Source organism: Lupinus angustifolius, chromosome LG11 (genome assembly GCF_001865875.1).
Source record: "Lupinus angustifolius cultivar Tanjil chromosome LG11, LupAngTanjil_v1.0, whole genome shotgun sequence".
Lineage (NCBI taxonomy): Eukaryota > Viridiplantae > Streptophyta > Magnoliopsida > Fabales > Fabaceae > Lupinus > Lupinus angustifolius.
Genome location: NC_032019.1, coordinates 33,410,380 through 33,427,220, shown reverse-complemented (window position 1 = coordinate 33,427,220; position 16,841 = coordinate 33,410,380). Strand labels below are relative to the sequence as shown.

At 31.5% G+C, this 16,841-nt stretch overlaps 1 protein-coding gene across 1 annotated transcript; it reads right to left on the bottom strand.

Annotated features, from left to right (window-relative positions):
* Positions 2,116 to 6,081, bottom strand: LOC109361355 (MDIS1-interacting receptor like kinase 2-like). Its single transcript, XM_019606825.1, has 2 exons — positions 3,184 to 6,081; positions 2,116 to 2,689 (listed from the first exon to the last, which is right to left on the bottom strand). The coding sequence occupies exons 1-2, from the start codon at positions 5,984 to 5,986 to the stop codon at positions 2,319 to 2,321; spliced, it is 3,174 nt and encodes a 1,057-aa protein (XP_019462370.1). The 5' UTR covers positions 5,987 to 6,081; the 3' UTR covers positions 2,116 to 2,318.

Genomic DNA, 16,841 nt, shown 5'->3' with positions numbered 1-16,841 from the left:
TGTTCAAATCCAGACCGGTCCAAAACAAAAACCGCAAACCGATCCAAAGTAGACCAAAACCGCAAAAATCGAATGTATTTGGATCGTATTGGATTTATTTTTTAAGGACCGATCGGTCTGGTCTGGTCTTCGGTTTCACGTCTGGGATCCAGACCGATCCAGACCGGACCGATATTATTAACTTATCTAAAATATATCACATAAGCATTAAGCAGTAAGCTAAGCACAGCAAAAATGCATATACCTAAAATTCTAAATCCCTAATTCCTCATTCTCTCCTCCACACCCTTCTCTCCTCCACACCCTCATTCTCCACGCCCTCCTCTCCTCAACAGTCGTCAACACCCTCCTTCACCACACATCTGTCCTGATTGATCACACCCTCCACCATCCTCTTCCATCAAACCAACACTTTCTTTGTTTTGGGTAAGTGCATTTCTCTCAAGTTGGATTTTACTCTCCCCCTTTTGTTCTTTCTATTTGTGATGATGAAGAAGATAATCTTGCATGAAATATGATTGACTTGTTTGTTGAGAGGTACAGAGATCAAAATATTTCTGTTGATGCAGGTACTCTCTTACACTTTGTGTTTAGTTCTTGTTCTTTATGAATTCCTTTTCCTTCATGGCCCCGGGTTTTTATTTTAGAATTTGGGTTAATGGGAATTCTGTGATGGGGATTTAAGTACAACAAGGTGAAAATATGTGTCAATGTTATGTAAAACACTTGATATTATGACAATGAATGCCCCCTCCTTTTTATTTTAATTAACAATTTCTGATCTGCAATTTAATTAACAATTTGTGATCTGCAATTTCTAAAAGATAGACCGACCCAAACCGAACCGAAACCGCATATTATATTTAGACCGGATTGGATCGGACATCTTAATATAAATAGACCGGACCACATACTAATTACGCGTTTGGATCGGATAATTTTTTGCTTAAAAACCGATCCAAATGGACCGCGAACACCCCTAGTTACAACTATATCCTCAAGATGGAGGGTTGTTGCAATGACTCAGTACTCATGCAGAGCAAACTATTTTGTCAGACTAGATTGCTCAAGTATTAGAAAACTTTGTTGATGTTTTTCAGGAACCTTCACACTTACCTCCGATGAGAGCTAGCCACAATCATCAAATCTCGGCTCAGATATGATTGCCTCTCGTGCGAGGATACATGTGGAAAACCACAAAAAAAGAAACTATATGTAGGCAAAGAAAAATGTACTTTAATTTACAATAACATATTAAATTAAGGAGGAATAATTTATATCAAATTAAATTACGTCTCAAATAATGACAACTCACGAGCCATTATGAATCTCTCCAAAAAAAACAAATGGTGTTAAGAATCTGACATGAATTAAAATACAACATTTATTCATTGCTCTTGGTTCACCAATTTAGTCAATATTCCCGTGCTAAAGTAAAATTCCATTAAGTTCTTGTGGCCCTCAGTCATTAATGTTATATTGAAACATAAAAATGAATATGCAAGGAGGATCTCTCCATACTAAAGAGTCCAATACTAGGTATAAATTATAATGTGACAAAAATATATTTAATGGTCGTAATTTTAAATTATTTTTCAATAACAAAATTCATCCTCATATCCAAATACTAGGCTACTATCTGATACCGAAAAGGAGTTTGAACTCAATATCCTATATCGACATGCACTAGTTGTATTTTAATCTGAAAAAGTTTAATAAATTGCAAAGTAGGTACTATAGAGTTAGCTAAAGCTAATTTATATAATTCATTAAATATTTTTTTGCATTCAACTGTCCAGCAATAATGGACAGTGCATGCATGTAAAGGGGTTTGGGATTTTTTTAAAGCTGTGAAACTATACTTGAATATGAAGATACCTAATTGAGTTGTACAACTACTAGCAAAATTTATTTAAATGCAAAACCTCAGCCAATTACAAATGCTGCTATACAGTAGAAAACCCTCATTTTTATATTATGAAGATTTTATATTTTGTTTACTGGCTGTAAGGTAAATGCAATATGCACTGTTTGACTCATATACTTCAAAAATATATAGTGTAAGCTTCATAACCATTTTCTAATCATATTCATTATGATATATATAGTGTAAGTTTCTCTTTAATTTCCAAGTTTTTGCAACAGTTGTTACATGCTTATTTAGTCTATACATGATTAATTGCACTTTGTTTCTCGGATTATGTTCTCTATATAAATGTCATTACACAATAAATTAAAACATACTCACAATGAAAAAATATTTACAATGCTGCACAAGAAGAACAAGTAGCATTGATATATAATTTGAAGTACAATCCTCAAGACCCATCTTCAACTGTGATAATGTGGACTTGATCATCCATTGAACAATTTGAGATCATTAGTTCTTTCACTACTTGTTCCATGGTAGGTCGAGAACGTGGGTTTTCACTCAAGCATGCAATTCCTATTCTTAGAATAGATGTTATTGCTTCCTTGGCAAATTGATTTGTGGGATAAGGAATTCGTTGATCCAATTTCTCATTCAATAACAAATTCTCAATTGTTGAAGCCACAAGTTTTGCAGAAGATAATAACATTGTAGATAATATAACTTCTGCAGGATGCTTTCCAAACATTATTTCCAAGGCAAATACCCCAAAGCTATACACATCACATTTCTCACTCACTTCCATAGTATAAGCCAGTTCTACAACAAACCAGAACAAATATCATGCATAATATGTTAGTACGTAACAAAGCATGAAGTATGCAAATAATTATATGGTCATGTTACTAAAAGTAAGCATAGGTGAGCATCAAAGCAACGGTAAGATTGTTGTTTAATGACTATAAGGTCATAGCTTCAAAACAACGCCTCCATGCTTGTGAGGTAAGGTTGTGTATATATATCCTCCTCATACCTTACTAAATGGCAGCCTCGTACATTGGGTTGTACTGCCCATATTATTGGAAATAAGTATCAAAGATAGGTCGTAAAATAGTGAACCCAGATATGCTATCCTAGTACCTTTCTTGTTTGCTATGTTGCAGATAATGAAACAAAAATAATAATAATGAAGTTTTGACATGTTATATTTTCATTTGCTCACGACAATATATATGACAGGAAATAAGACAAATAGATCTATATTCTAAAGTAGTGTTTCCATAATTAATTACAATGAATAAGTATCAACAAACCTGGAGCAGCATATCCAAAGGTACCAGCAAATGAGGTCCAATTTGAAGAATCAGGATTAAGAAGTGTAGCAGTTCCAAAATCTGAAACATGAGCCTCATAGTCCACATCTAAAAGAACATTCTTTGATGAAATATCTCTATGAACAATAGGTGGTGAACAATAATGGTGCATATAACTCAACGCATTGGCCACTCCTTTAACAACATTCACCCTTCTATTCCAATCAAATTCAACAGCTTGTGCATCATTGCGAAGAATCATATCAATGCTACCCCTTTCCATCAACTCATAAACCAAAAATGAGTGCTGAGAATGTGAACAAAACCCATAGAGTTTCACAATATTACGATGCCGGATTTTTGTCAAAGCTTCTATCTCTCTTTGGAAAGCTTTGAGATTAACTGTTTCCTCACTTTGTATTGAATGGAGTTTTTTCACAGCAACAACTTGACCTGTAGGTAACTCAGCTCTATAAACATAACCACAACCTCCAACTCCAATGAGATATTTGTTGTCAAACTCTTCTGTAGCCTCAAGAATATTCTCATACACCATTTTCCCATCATAACTCCATATTGAAAAGAGATTTTGAGTTTGTGATTCCACAACCTGGTTTTCTTTTGTACTTACACTTAGGCAAAAACAATATGAAACTATGGACACCAATAGAAGAAGGGTTAGAATGGTCAAAGTAATGGGTAAAACAAGTTGTAAGACTTTGTTGTTCTTGTGATGTTGAGGCTTGTTATGTGATGATGGGCAAGGGTTAAGGCCAGAGATATTACCACACAAACCTTTATTGTTTCTCAATGCTTCAATTGAAACTTTTTGAAAAGCTGGAATACTTGGAAGTGGACCTTCTAATTGGTTGTATGATATGTCAACAAATGTTAAGCTTAACATATCATCAAAACTAGAGGGAATTGCACCAGAAAGGTTATTGTGTGAGAGATTCAATGTTTCTAGGTATTTCAACTCTCCAAGTGTGGCGGGTATTTTTCCACTCCACAAATTTTTGCTGAGATCAAGACTTTGAAGAGAATTGAATCGACCAAACTCAAAAGGAATATGTCCTACAAATCTATTTTGACTCAGATTCAAATGCAATAACTTGGGCAAATTTCCCAGTTGTTCTATGATGGCTCCACTAAAATCATTGGCAGCAAGCTCCAAGGTTTGAAGTTCATTCAATGATGCTATTTGAATGGGAACATTTCCTGAAAGATGATTGTTGCTTATCGATAGTTGATTCAGCAAGGTCAACTTACCTAGCTCCATTGGGATTTGTCCCGTTAGGTGGTTTGAAGATAGGTTAAGTACATGTAAGTTTATAGCCTCGGCTATTTCTGGTGGTATATAACCGGATAAATTGTTGTTGGAGATCTTAAGGCTTTGGAGGCTATAGCATTTGCCCCACTTTGGTGAAAGGTGCCCATAAAAATTGTTATCACTTAAATCCATGTAATTCAAATTTGGATATTCACCAAAATCTTCTGTGATATTTCCAGTCAAGTGGTTTTGTTCAAGCCTGACCCTTACAAGACTAGAACAACTTTTTATGTTCTTTGGGATTTGACCTCTAAAATTGTTACCATTAGCACTTAACTTTTCCAATTTTCCACTATGGCATAAGTTGGGAGGCAAGTGTCCTATGAAATGATTATATGCTAAATGCAAATCTATGAGATTGGTCAAGTTTCCTATTGAGGGTGGGAATGGCCCAGATAATTCATTTGAACAAAATGATATTTTTTTGAGCTTTGTCAAGTTTCCAATGGTGGAAGGGATTGACCCAGAAAGATTATTTTTCCAAAGTATTATGGTCTCCAAATTGACCAAGTTACCTATGGATTGTGGAACTGACCCAGAAAGATTATTAGATTGCAAATGAATTGTGACAAGAGAATAGAGTTTTCCCACTTCACTAGGAATAAAACTAGAAAGAGTGTTGTTATGAAGGGAAAGATGTTGTAAATTGCTCAAATTTCCTATTGAAGATGGTATTCTACCAGAGAGAAAATTTCCAGACAAATCAATATCATTGACACTTTTCATCATACCCAATTCATCAGGAATGATACCTGAAAGATTATTACCTTCAAGCCATAGATTCCTAAGGTTGACCAGCTTTCCAATTTCACTAGGTATGTGACCAGATAATTCGTTGTTACCTAACCCCAGAAATGATAAATTGGCCAATGTTCCTATTGATGTAGGGATAGATCCTATGAGAGTGTTGTTGCTAATATCAACTTCTATAAGACCAATCAATTGTGTTATCTCAGGTGGAATAGTACCAACAAGATTATTGACACTGAGATCAAGATGTGAGAGTTTTGAGAGATTACCAATGCTTTTGGGAATGGTACCAGAGAGATTATTATTGGATAAAGATAGAGTGTCCAAATTTGAGAGCAACCCAATTTGTGTAGGAATAGTTCCATAAAATGAGTTGTTGCTTATATCTATACTAAGGATATTGAAAAATGATGAAAAGTTAAGACTTTGAAGTGTACCTCTTAATCCCATATTTAGAAGACTTATATAGGAAACAGATTTGGATTCATCATCACATTCAATACCAACCCAATTATTGTTGCAAGGACTATTGCCATTGTTAGTCCATGAAGAAAGCAAAGTCTGGCTTGTATTGTCAAGGCTAGCTTTCCATTTCAATAGAGCATTTGCTTCACTTTGCATTGCAGATGAAGAAGACACTAGGAAGCAAAATAAGAACATTAAGAGAAGCAACCAAATGGGTACTAGCTTCATAGAAAAAAGCTTTGGAAATTTGAATGCCATGGTTATGGGGTGAACTTTTCAATCACGGAAAGTATAGTAAAATCAGAGAGACTTATGGTTAATATGCATGTTGAATATATTTATAGGGTCTTCATAACTAGTTAATAAATATCAGAAAACAAAGAAGATAGAAAAACAAATTCAACACTTCTAGAAATATTAAACACATCATTTTAAGAATAATAATAATATTTTTTTCATTTCCTTAACTAAAACCAGTAGAATATTAGTTGTGATTTCCTATACTTGTATGTATAACATAGTGTCCACAAATTCAGCATTGTCTTTTGTGAATTTTCAAAGATAGTGTCCTAGTGAACTAGGCTGTCATAAGAGTCAACTAATCAAGACACTAGAGGTGCAGTCATGCATGTCTAATTGTCTAGTGATTAATATCATATTTGAAATAGATTTATGTCTCTCAATTTAATTAATTATTAATTAATTAAAGTTGTTCTTTTTCTTTCAATGTCTGATTTGTTAATTAAATAAAGATATTGTTGTAAAAATATCATTAAAAGCAGATAAATAAAAAATATTTTTCCTTAAAATACTCTTATTTAAGAAGGGAAAGAAATATTAAATAAATGTAGTATAGTATTGGTTATAAAACAATATATTGTTTAGTTAAATATGTTTTTTTGTTGTGTATTATTGTGCTATATATCAACAATTTGTAATGGAAAAGTCAAACTTTTATTCTTTATAGTTATCCAAATTTTCAACTGAGTTTTTATAATATTGTATTTCAATCGGTCTTTACACTTAAAAAAGTTTTGAAATAGTGTTTTCTATTCAATCTCCATCTTTAACAATTTTTTAGTTTAATATTCTATCAAATACATAATTATCTAACGACTTAGACTTTCTTCGGTTATTAAAGAACGAAGATGACTTGGACTCAAAGATAAATAGTTTAAGGTTTTACCTAAAAATATGTGAGTGTTTACTTGTAATGAGTTGGACTCTAAGATAAATATTCTATCATTTATGTGCTCTTTTTTGTCGGTATAATATCCTGAAGGAACTAAAATAATAATATTAAAAGAATTTAAAGATGCTCTTGAGATCCTGTTCATAAAGAGAATATTGTCCTTGCAAAATCAAGATAAGGCTACAACTTTCTTTGTGTTTACCATTAACCCATCTTTTGTGAATCAACTCAAACGAGACTATGGATAGCTTCTATTATATATATTGACTAATATTTAAATTAGGGTTAGAATTAGGTTATGTTTATTATAATTGTGGAAAGTTACATGAAAATATATCATAGTTATAGTCACGATAGCGTTGTAGAAACTCGTAGAAAGAAAAATGTTATACACATAGTTGTGATTGCCGGGTGTTGGTTAAAAAATATACATATCTTTTATCCTAAATTGTGTCTCTCTCATACCAATAAAAATATATTATGTCAATAAAAAATTTAAACTTTTATTATTATTATTATTTTTATTTTATTATCATTGGACGATATACTGTATAAAATATAAGTTCGGACAACATATCTTTACTCGTAATATAAAACAATAAACCTAACTTATGTGGCATGAGATGTCGGCAGTTGACCTAAAAGGAATCTTGTGGTTCTTTACTTTGTTTTTGAAGCGATGACTTGTATTGCCATCGAGTAGTAGTAATTGTGGAAACCTTGTTCATGCTCAACTCATTTAGTCTAAGTAAACTGCATGAGTTCACGTGTTCTAAACCCACCTAGTCTAATGTGGCTGCTTATTTTATTGACTTCTAACAAATACTTAAAGTCGGATATGGATTACATGTCCTTATTTTTGTAATACGGTGTATTCTCACCCATTAAAAAAATTATTTTATTAAAAAGAAAAATTATAAAAATAAAAATTAATATTTTTATTTTATTTTGTAATGTTTGATTGAATAGAAAAACAAAAGTTTCTTAGAACAAAGGATCCTTGTTTCCGCCCTTACCATATTTTTTTCACAAGTCAAAATGAGATCCTAGCATTGAAATCAGTTCAATCTTCCATCTATGAAAGCACCACATTTGCATAACAATTAAAAGTAGATGGGTTTCGATTATGCTAGGCTTATTGTAATTGTATCAAAATATAACCAATTTGATTGTGATTACGGTTATGTATTATTATAGAGACTCTCAAAGCCATAATATATAAATGTAATTATGGTTATGGATTGTAACTTAAACACTAATATGTTGTATAATGAAATTGGAACTAAATCATTTTCACCCTAATAATTATATTTGCAAATAAATCATTGCTTTATGAAACAAATAATAAAAGATTAAGAGAACCTGAAAGTATTATATTTATAGTATGATCCTTTGAATTTAAGTGAAAATACAAATTTACAAGAGACTTTTTGATGAATAAAAATTAAATTCAAGTGAAATCCTATGTGTAAGAGATTAGTTGAGATGGGCCATTTATTTAATGCCACATGAGAGTCATGTCTGGATGAATATGCATGAACATTCAACACTAGGAGTAAAAATAACACTTTATTTTAATTTTATTTTATAAAATTAAAATATTAAATTCATGTGTTTAAATATAAATAGTGTGGGACAGGATTGGGGACACTATTTTGAGATAGATGATCCCCATCCAACACTAGGATGAGTGTTAATACCCGGAATGTTATTTTTGGGTATTTAAAAAAAATATGTTTGGTTAGCATTTGAAATTTCTTGGGTATAACTTGGGAATTTGTTTGGTTGATAAGGTATAATATTGGAAATATATGTTATAATTTTTCAAATATACTAATACTGAAAAGGGTTATGTTAACCATTAGTCTAAGGGTAATTGATTAGAAACCAAAAATGTGTAGTCAAACTTGGAAAACTTAAGCTATTGACTGTTGAAAATTATATATATAACTTTCAAGATTGACTTTATACTTTTGGGTTGCTTACTCATTACCTAAGGACAATAATTAGCAAAATCCTATCTAAAATTCTATTTATATATTATTGTGTTTGTTAAAATTAAATGAATAAAAAAAGTTTAAAAACCCCGAATTTTCATTTTTTATCATAATGAAGACAGGTATTGGTATGCTATTATTATATTTATATATTACTTGTGAATGGCCATACACAATGGTTTTGTAAGACAGGATGTCTATATTTAATACTTACTGAATTTTGGTATTGGTATGCTATTATTGTATGTTTTAAAAGAAAATGAGTGATTATGTGACATTAATATTTTTTTAAGCTCATTTTGATACATTATATACTGTTTTACTTTTATAGAAAAATCACTCAAACGATTATTTAACAAAGTCTTTCTTGAAATTAATTTATTTTCATAATAACAATTTAGGGTTACACTAAATATAACCTTTTTTAAAAGTCCCTGTTTATCTTTTTACGCTAGCCAAATAAAAAATAAGTCTATTAGACCCAATAAGATAACTAATTTAATTAAAATAATAGTTATTATTATATTACAAAAATTCTAAGATAAGTTATATGAGATGAGTTATTTATACTTGACTTTTGAGCCAAAAAAGGCCTGGTTAGGCAATCGAGTTTATATAATTATTAATATATTCTCATACAAATTCTCATATACTTCAAGAAAATGATATGTGACTTTTAAATTAACCATTAATAAATAAAATATTACTTTATGATACAAAAATATGTAGGAGAATATATCATTTTTCATTCATGATAGACAAGCAAACGAAGTTCCACCGAGTGATATTAGGAACCAGGCCTGATCCATTCGAAACCCAACCCAATAGCCACTACACAACAATTCCAATACAGGTTTAGCATTCACAAATTAATCATGGGCTCCCCTGGCCCATTTTTGTTTTTCTTTCATCAAACCCCAAAAAAATTGAGGAATGAAAATATTCTATACTCACAATTTTATATCATTGCTCTCTTTAACATTATAGAAAATGATAGGTGAATATAGAAATTTTTTATTCAATTATGAGACTGAAAAAGGAACACAACCAACTTCAATATGCAACAGTAAGTACTAACTTTTATGTTTATAGTTTTTTAATTTTATTAATTATGTTAGACTTCATATGAGAGCATCCGAAGGAAGATGGGAAACTTATAGAAGATGCAAATCCTTCTAATCCAATAAAGTGAATATTTTTATCAGATAATTTTTTTAAAGATGTACTTGAATGTATAAAATTATAAAAGATAAATAATGATAAGAAATTAAAAAAAATATAAGAAAGTAAAAAAAATACAAGGAGAATAGATTAAAGGGCAAGAAGGGTTAAGACAATCTTGAGGATTAGTAATCCATTCTAGGTAGAACTTTAATGATCTGTCCTTTTTCTGATGATTCAAAGTTAGGACTTTACATTTTGCCGCCTCTACCACCAGTCGCACAAATGATTAGGTTAAGTTTGAGATGATATTAGTCCTAACAAACTAGATAGACCAAAATTGCGAGCCAAATGATACTCGAGGGTTTTTTATGCTATTTGTTGATTAGCATACTCATATGAATAATAAAATTGTTTGTCGGATAACTAGAGAGAACAATACAAAAATTTAACCAATTATAAATTAGTAAAGAATAGAAAGAATTTATTCTTATGGCTACTTGGTATGCATGTTGATGTCTGCCATGAGATGGGAAATCCATTCGTGCAAAAGAGAGGAGGAGGCAAAGGATAGTGGAAAGACAATGAGAGCAAATTGAGTGCAAAAAAAGAACTATCTCACTTGTGTATTGTGAGAGCTTCTATTAATCTTTTTAAAACACCAAAAAATTGAGGTCAAAAGAGAAAAGCAAATGTTTCCTTTTTTTCCTCTCAATGTTTTCTACTCATAATATATGCTTTGTTGTCATGATGGAAGAGCATTATCTTTTAAAATATCTTTGGAGGCTTTGTCACTAAATTAATTTTGGGTTTTTATAGTGTAGGTCTTGCTAAGAACACATTTTAACTTAATAAAGGTAAGTTTGCCTTCAAAGTTACTATACTTATTGAATTTATGTGGATCACTAAATATACATACATTATGAATTTGCAATCTAAAATGTTAAATCAGATTAAAAAAAAGTCACGTATAAAGCAAATGTCATAGTCCTTTGCACATATTTCTTTTGAAATTTATGAATTAAATCACACCTTGGAAAATTTAGGGATACCATGATATTTTTGAATTGTGAAAAACAATTTTAGACGTCCATTAGAGTTTAGAGTCATTTTTAGGCATTTTTTGTAATTCAATAATTAAATTGCATTGATGAAATTCAAGGGCTGGTTTAATTTTGGGGTTTTTCCATTAACTAATGATGGTGGTATAAATGTTGTAGCAGGTTGACGATGGAAAATGAAATTTGAGTATAATCTCATGAAGATTAGAATTCTTTTCTATCGATACAATTTACTATTTTGAGCAGTGTTTTGAGAATCGAACCGGACAACTCGATCGGTTCGATCGCTGACCAGACTTGAAAACGATATTGATTTACAGTCTTAATTGAATGAATGGTTGAACTGCTTTGAGTCAGGGAAACTCCAGTCCAACTATGTTAAACTCGGTTAAACCTATTAACCCCAGAAGTGAGTTGGACGGTTGAATTAAAATTTAAAAAAATGAAACATTACTCTAATAGTTTGTTGTACTTCGGTCCAAAAAAAGATAGAAAAATGTTAGTTCAATAATCATATATAATTATTAATTATATATTTATAGAAAAAAATTATTAATTATATATGAAATCATCTGGTCATACTAAATAATTTAATTGATTAAAGTTAATACGAGATCTCCTCCAATTTAATACTCAGCTCGAATTTCACAATATTGATTTTGAGTATTCATTTTTCCTAATTCCATATCTAAATCAGAAATGTGCAAACCAAAACCCCGTTTTGAATTGATATATAATTTGCAACTAAAATTAAAAGTAGGATAAGGATGAGACAGAGGCACTATATATGTTGAAAGGTGATTGAATTAAATTCAGACTTTTTGATGGACCATCTTCTTTGATGCTTGTGTAAGACTTACAATAGCATTGTGTGATTAACCATTATATGGAGACAAAAGTATGGCATTTTCATATTCCCTTGGATTCCCAATAGAGAAATGCTAACATAATCTTACAAACATATTCTTTACACAAATCAACTCTACCTTTTTTAAACTTACATAAATGATCCCTAATTATATACATATATTTTACTCATTAATCATGTATGAAAGATAAGTGTAATTTCTTAAACAAAAAATGATAATGAGTATAATTAAGTTAAACAAAATATGACATATTGTGGAGACAAATATAAATAGTATAAAAGTCAATGTTTATTCATTATTTGATTAGTTACAATATAATATAGGGTGATTTAAACACCTTCTTAAAATTATTAATGCAATTTATAACGAACAAAAAATAGTGAGTAGACATTGATTTTTATACTATTTTGACTTATCCACACAATATACCATATTTTGTTTGAGTTAATTATATTTTTCACCATTTTTTTATTTAGGAAATTATATTAATCTCTCTCACATGGGGGTGGTCATGGTAATACATGTATATAATTATAGATTGTTTGTGTAAATTTAAAAAATAGAGAAAAAATTTATATAATTTTATTAAAACTTAAAGTACTTAAGTATAATTTACGCTAATATATAAATGGACACCTCTTCCTTTATCAGACAGCTTTAGAGTTGGCTAGGCCATAATATTCTAATATGACATTAAAGTTTTATCAAATGTTTGATAAGGTTAAGTTTAGTTATTCTAATATCACCAATCATAGCCTATGATTATTCCAACTCTAGTAAGTTCAGCAGATAATGATTTTCAAATTCTAAAATTTGTCCATAAACAAATATGAGTAAGCAAGATTAATTTTTTTTTATCAACTATTATCTTTTATAATTGGATGTGCACCGGTGGCACCTCAAGAAATGCAAGCTCTAACAGTGAATTGAATCAAGGTTTTATGAAGTGTTGTAGAAGCAAGTGGCTTCTAAATATGAAATATCTTTAGCAGTTAGTGAATTTGTGACAGTTTTCTGTTAGCAACATGTAAGACTTAGTATATAATATGTGAGCGTGAGACTAGTTAGCATGTGCTCAGTTCAATACAACCCTTGATTCCCTCTCAAATTAATTATTACTTTACAATAATATAAGTTTTTTTTTATAATTGTCGCTCTCAGAAATCGAACTCTTAACCTTTTGGTGATTCAGAGAATTTAGCAGGACCTTACACCATTAAAACAACGTCTTATTGGTATACAATTATACAAGTTACAACTACTTTTAAATGGTTGTCAACATTATTTATTATATTTGTTCAAAATATATTGATAAACTAATGCCAAGTTATATTTTGGATTATATGATTTGTAGCGATAGATTTGCATTTTATATTGTAAAGAAAAATAACTTATATTTTAAGGAAATAAATCATGGAGCTATATTGAACGTGGTCAAACTCAAATGAGAACAGGAGAGAAAGAACGTTGAAGAATGAGAAGAAGTTCAGGTGCATGCACGCATTAATTATTTTGCATGTTAGTGGAAAAAAACAAGTGAATTATAGTGAAGTGAAGAGAAAGCAAGTGGGAATGATTAAGAGGGATGCTATGTCCCAAAATCATGTTCCTAATCAATTAACTTTCTCGGTATAGTATGAAAATGTTATTTTATATTTTTAGAATTTTTAATTTTAATTAACTGACATTTTTTCATTGGACTGAGATAAGAAATTAGGATATGGATGAAGACATATGAACTCTCACACAAACATGACAAACATGAAACACTTTGTTCGTGTAAACAAGAAAGATTATCAAAACATGTGAAAGCTTGTGGCAGCTCCTTTGGAGTAATGGATTAGCAAAACATTTCAAGTTTTCAACACCGTTTGATTACATTTTGCTAACTCTCACACAGACGTAATAATAACTTTTGCTTCAACCTTTGTGAGCACAACATTTCTAAGGAAAATCATTTGTAAGTTGGATTAAACACTAGTAGGGAGAAATGTTTAAGGAATAGAGTGATAAATAGATTGAGGGTTCAAGACTCTGTTATGGTTGTTGGAGAAGTTAGGAATATTACGCTAATTCGACACTTGAAGTGAATAAGGAGTAGAAATTCTAATAAGAAGAAGTAGAGTCTAAACTTTCTTGTTGAAAGGCTAATCAAATAGTTAGGAAGTTAGGTTGGTAGTTAAAAAATTTTGTTATTAATAGGTGGTTAATGTTAGTTAACCAAATATGAAAACTTGTATAAATGGGATTGTATGGTGATTAAGCAAAAGCAATAAAAAGATATTATACTTTCTCCAATCCTTACATAACAACTTCTTCTCTGTTTTCTCTCATATAATTCACTCTCGTTCATTGTTTTCTTCACTATTTTGCTCTAACATTTGGTATCAAGAGCCACAGAGAAAGATCCAACGAATTCCGCTGCAATCATGGCTCAAATAATTGGAAATTATGCAACGAATATGCTCGTATTAGATGGCAAGAATTGGACAAGGTGGAACATTCAAATGAAAGTCATTTTTGGCTATCAAGATATAGCTGATATTGTTGAGGAACAACTACCAATCTTGGAAGAAAATGATACTGAAGCACAGAGGAATGCTCACAAACAGAATAAGAAAAGAGATTGTAAGGCAATTTGTCTTCTTCACCAAGTTGTGGACAATGCTCACTTTGAGAAGATTGCAGGATCTGCAACTGTAAAAGAAACTTGGGATGTGTTGGAAAAACATTATGCGGGTGCTAGACAATTAAAGAAAATTGGTTTGCAAACAATGAGGAGGCAATATGAGCTTATGCAAATGGAAGAAAGTGTAAGAATGGTTGATTTCTTCACAAGAATCATAACTCACACAAATGCAATGAAGTCTTATGGTGAAAAGATGGAGGATGCTGCAATTGTTGAGAAGATTTTGAGGATAGTAATTCCCAAACAGGAGCAAGAAAAGGAAACCTCTGTGTGAAGAACTTTAACAAGAATCAAGGGAAAGGGTCAGATTTGAAAAGAGACTCAATGAGATTGGTTGATCAACAAGAACAATCCAATAGAAGGAGCAACAACAAACAGTCAAAAGGTTGGAAAAGAAGAATTGACAAAAAGAATGTCAGATGCTTCAATTGTGACAAACTAGGTCACTTCTCCTCTGAGTGCTATGCACCAAACAAAAACAAGTATCAAGGAAAACAAGATTCTGAGGCAAATCTTGTTAAAGAGGAGAATGAAAGGTCTGATGACGAAGCAGTGCAACTGATGATGACAACCAGTAGCATGAAGAATGAAACTAATACTTGGTATCTTGATTCAGGATGTTCTAACCATATGACTGGACAGAAGGATTGGTTGATAAACTTTGATACAACCAGAAGAAGCAAGGTGAAATTCACAGACAATAAGGTGGTGATAGCAGAAGGCACATGAGACATCCCTTTGAGAATGCAAGATGGCAAGAAAGTCTTAATTACTGATGTGTTGTTTGTACCTAATATGAAAACAAACCTCATCAGCATAGGCTAACTACATGAAAAATGACTAAGTATGGAGTTGCACAATGGATGGATGGTGATATATGACAACTTAAAAAGAAGAGTCATCAGTGCACCCTTGTCAAACAACAGAACATTTCAGGTAAAGCTAGGAGCAATGAATTCTCAATTCCTTAAAGCAGAGGTCAATGAAGATGAATCATGGTTGTGGCACCTGAGGTATGAACATCTTAATTTCAGAGACCTTAAATTGTTAAACAAACGAAATTTGGTCACTAGATTGCCTGTAATTAAGACTCAATTGCCAACATGTGATAGTTGTATAACTGGTAAACAAACCATAACCTCTTTTAGCAACCATACTCAAGGAAGGGCAAATGACATGTTGCATATAGTCTAATCAAATGTGTGTGGCCCCTTTGAAGTTCCATCACTAGGAGGAAACAAATAATTTGTATTCTCCATTGATGACTTTAGTAGGAGAATGTGGATATACCTCATTAAAGCCAAAAGTGAAGTGTTTGAGAACCTAAGGAGGTTTAAGACAATGACTGAAAAACAATCAGGAAAGAACCTGAAGATTATCAGAACTGATAGAGGAGGGGAATTCACATCAAGAGAATTTCATATTGAGATGATTGCATTGAGATCTTTATGATATTCAATCATTGATCTTTTCTGTCTCAAATTCATTAGTTCCACAATAGGATCATCATTCACCTTTCTATATTGTTCAACCAGAAATTTCACATTTTCATCCCATTTAAGCCAAGAACTTTTCCAATTAGATTTAACAACATCATGTCATTGTAATGTTTTTCCTTCAGAATGGGATTGGCTAATTCTACTTTAAACTCCTCAAGTGTTCCATTACACAAAAATAAGTTTCACATTGATTTCTCCAAGACTTAACATTTTCCCCACTAAATCTAGGGAAATCAACTCTAGATAGTGCAGTATCAGAAGCAAAGGGTGAGGAATTGAGATTTTCATCACCTAGAACAAAGAATCGAACACCTTGTGCATATTCTTGTTCAATGGAATTAACGACTCTATTTTTGGGTGATCTTTCTGAATCTTGCTTGTTCCTCTCATAAGTTCTTCCATTTTATTCCTCAATGATTCTGCTAATGTCTTTTCAATTTCACCCGCAAGCTCCACGATGTGTTTCTCAATTTTCTACTTCCTTCAGCGTTCTTTGCGTAGGTTCTATCATTTCTCTTCCCAAAAAAGAAGTTATTGATACCGATTGTACCTTTCTGCCTTAACTTCGTCAACTCGACCATTGGATAGTCATAGACTTCACCAAACCTCTCAATTAACACCTTCACATACTCCCCCCGCCCCCTA

Bases quoted from the DNA above. Each gene is read 5' to 3' on its own strand.
- LOC109361355 (XM_019606825.1), bottom strand. From the start codon at position 5,986: ATGGCATTCAAATTTCCAAAGCTTTTTTCTATGAAGCTAGTACCCATT. The intron at 2,690-3,183 runs GTTTGTTGATAC...GGTTTGTTGTAG, and splicing joins CTTTGGATATGCTGCTCCAG to AACTGGCTTATACTATGGAA.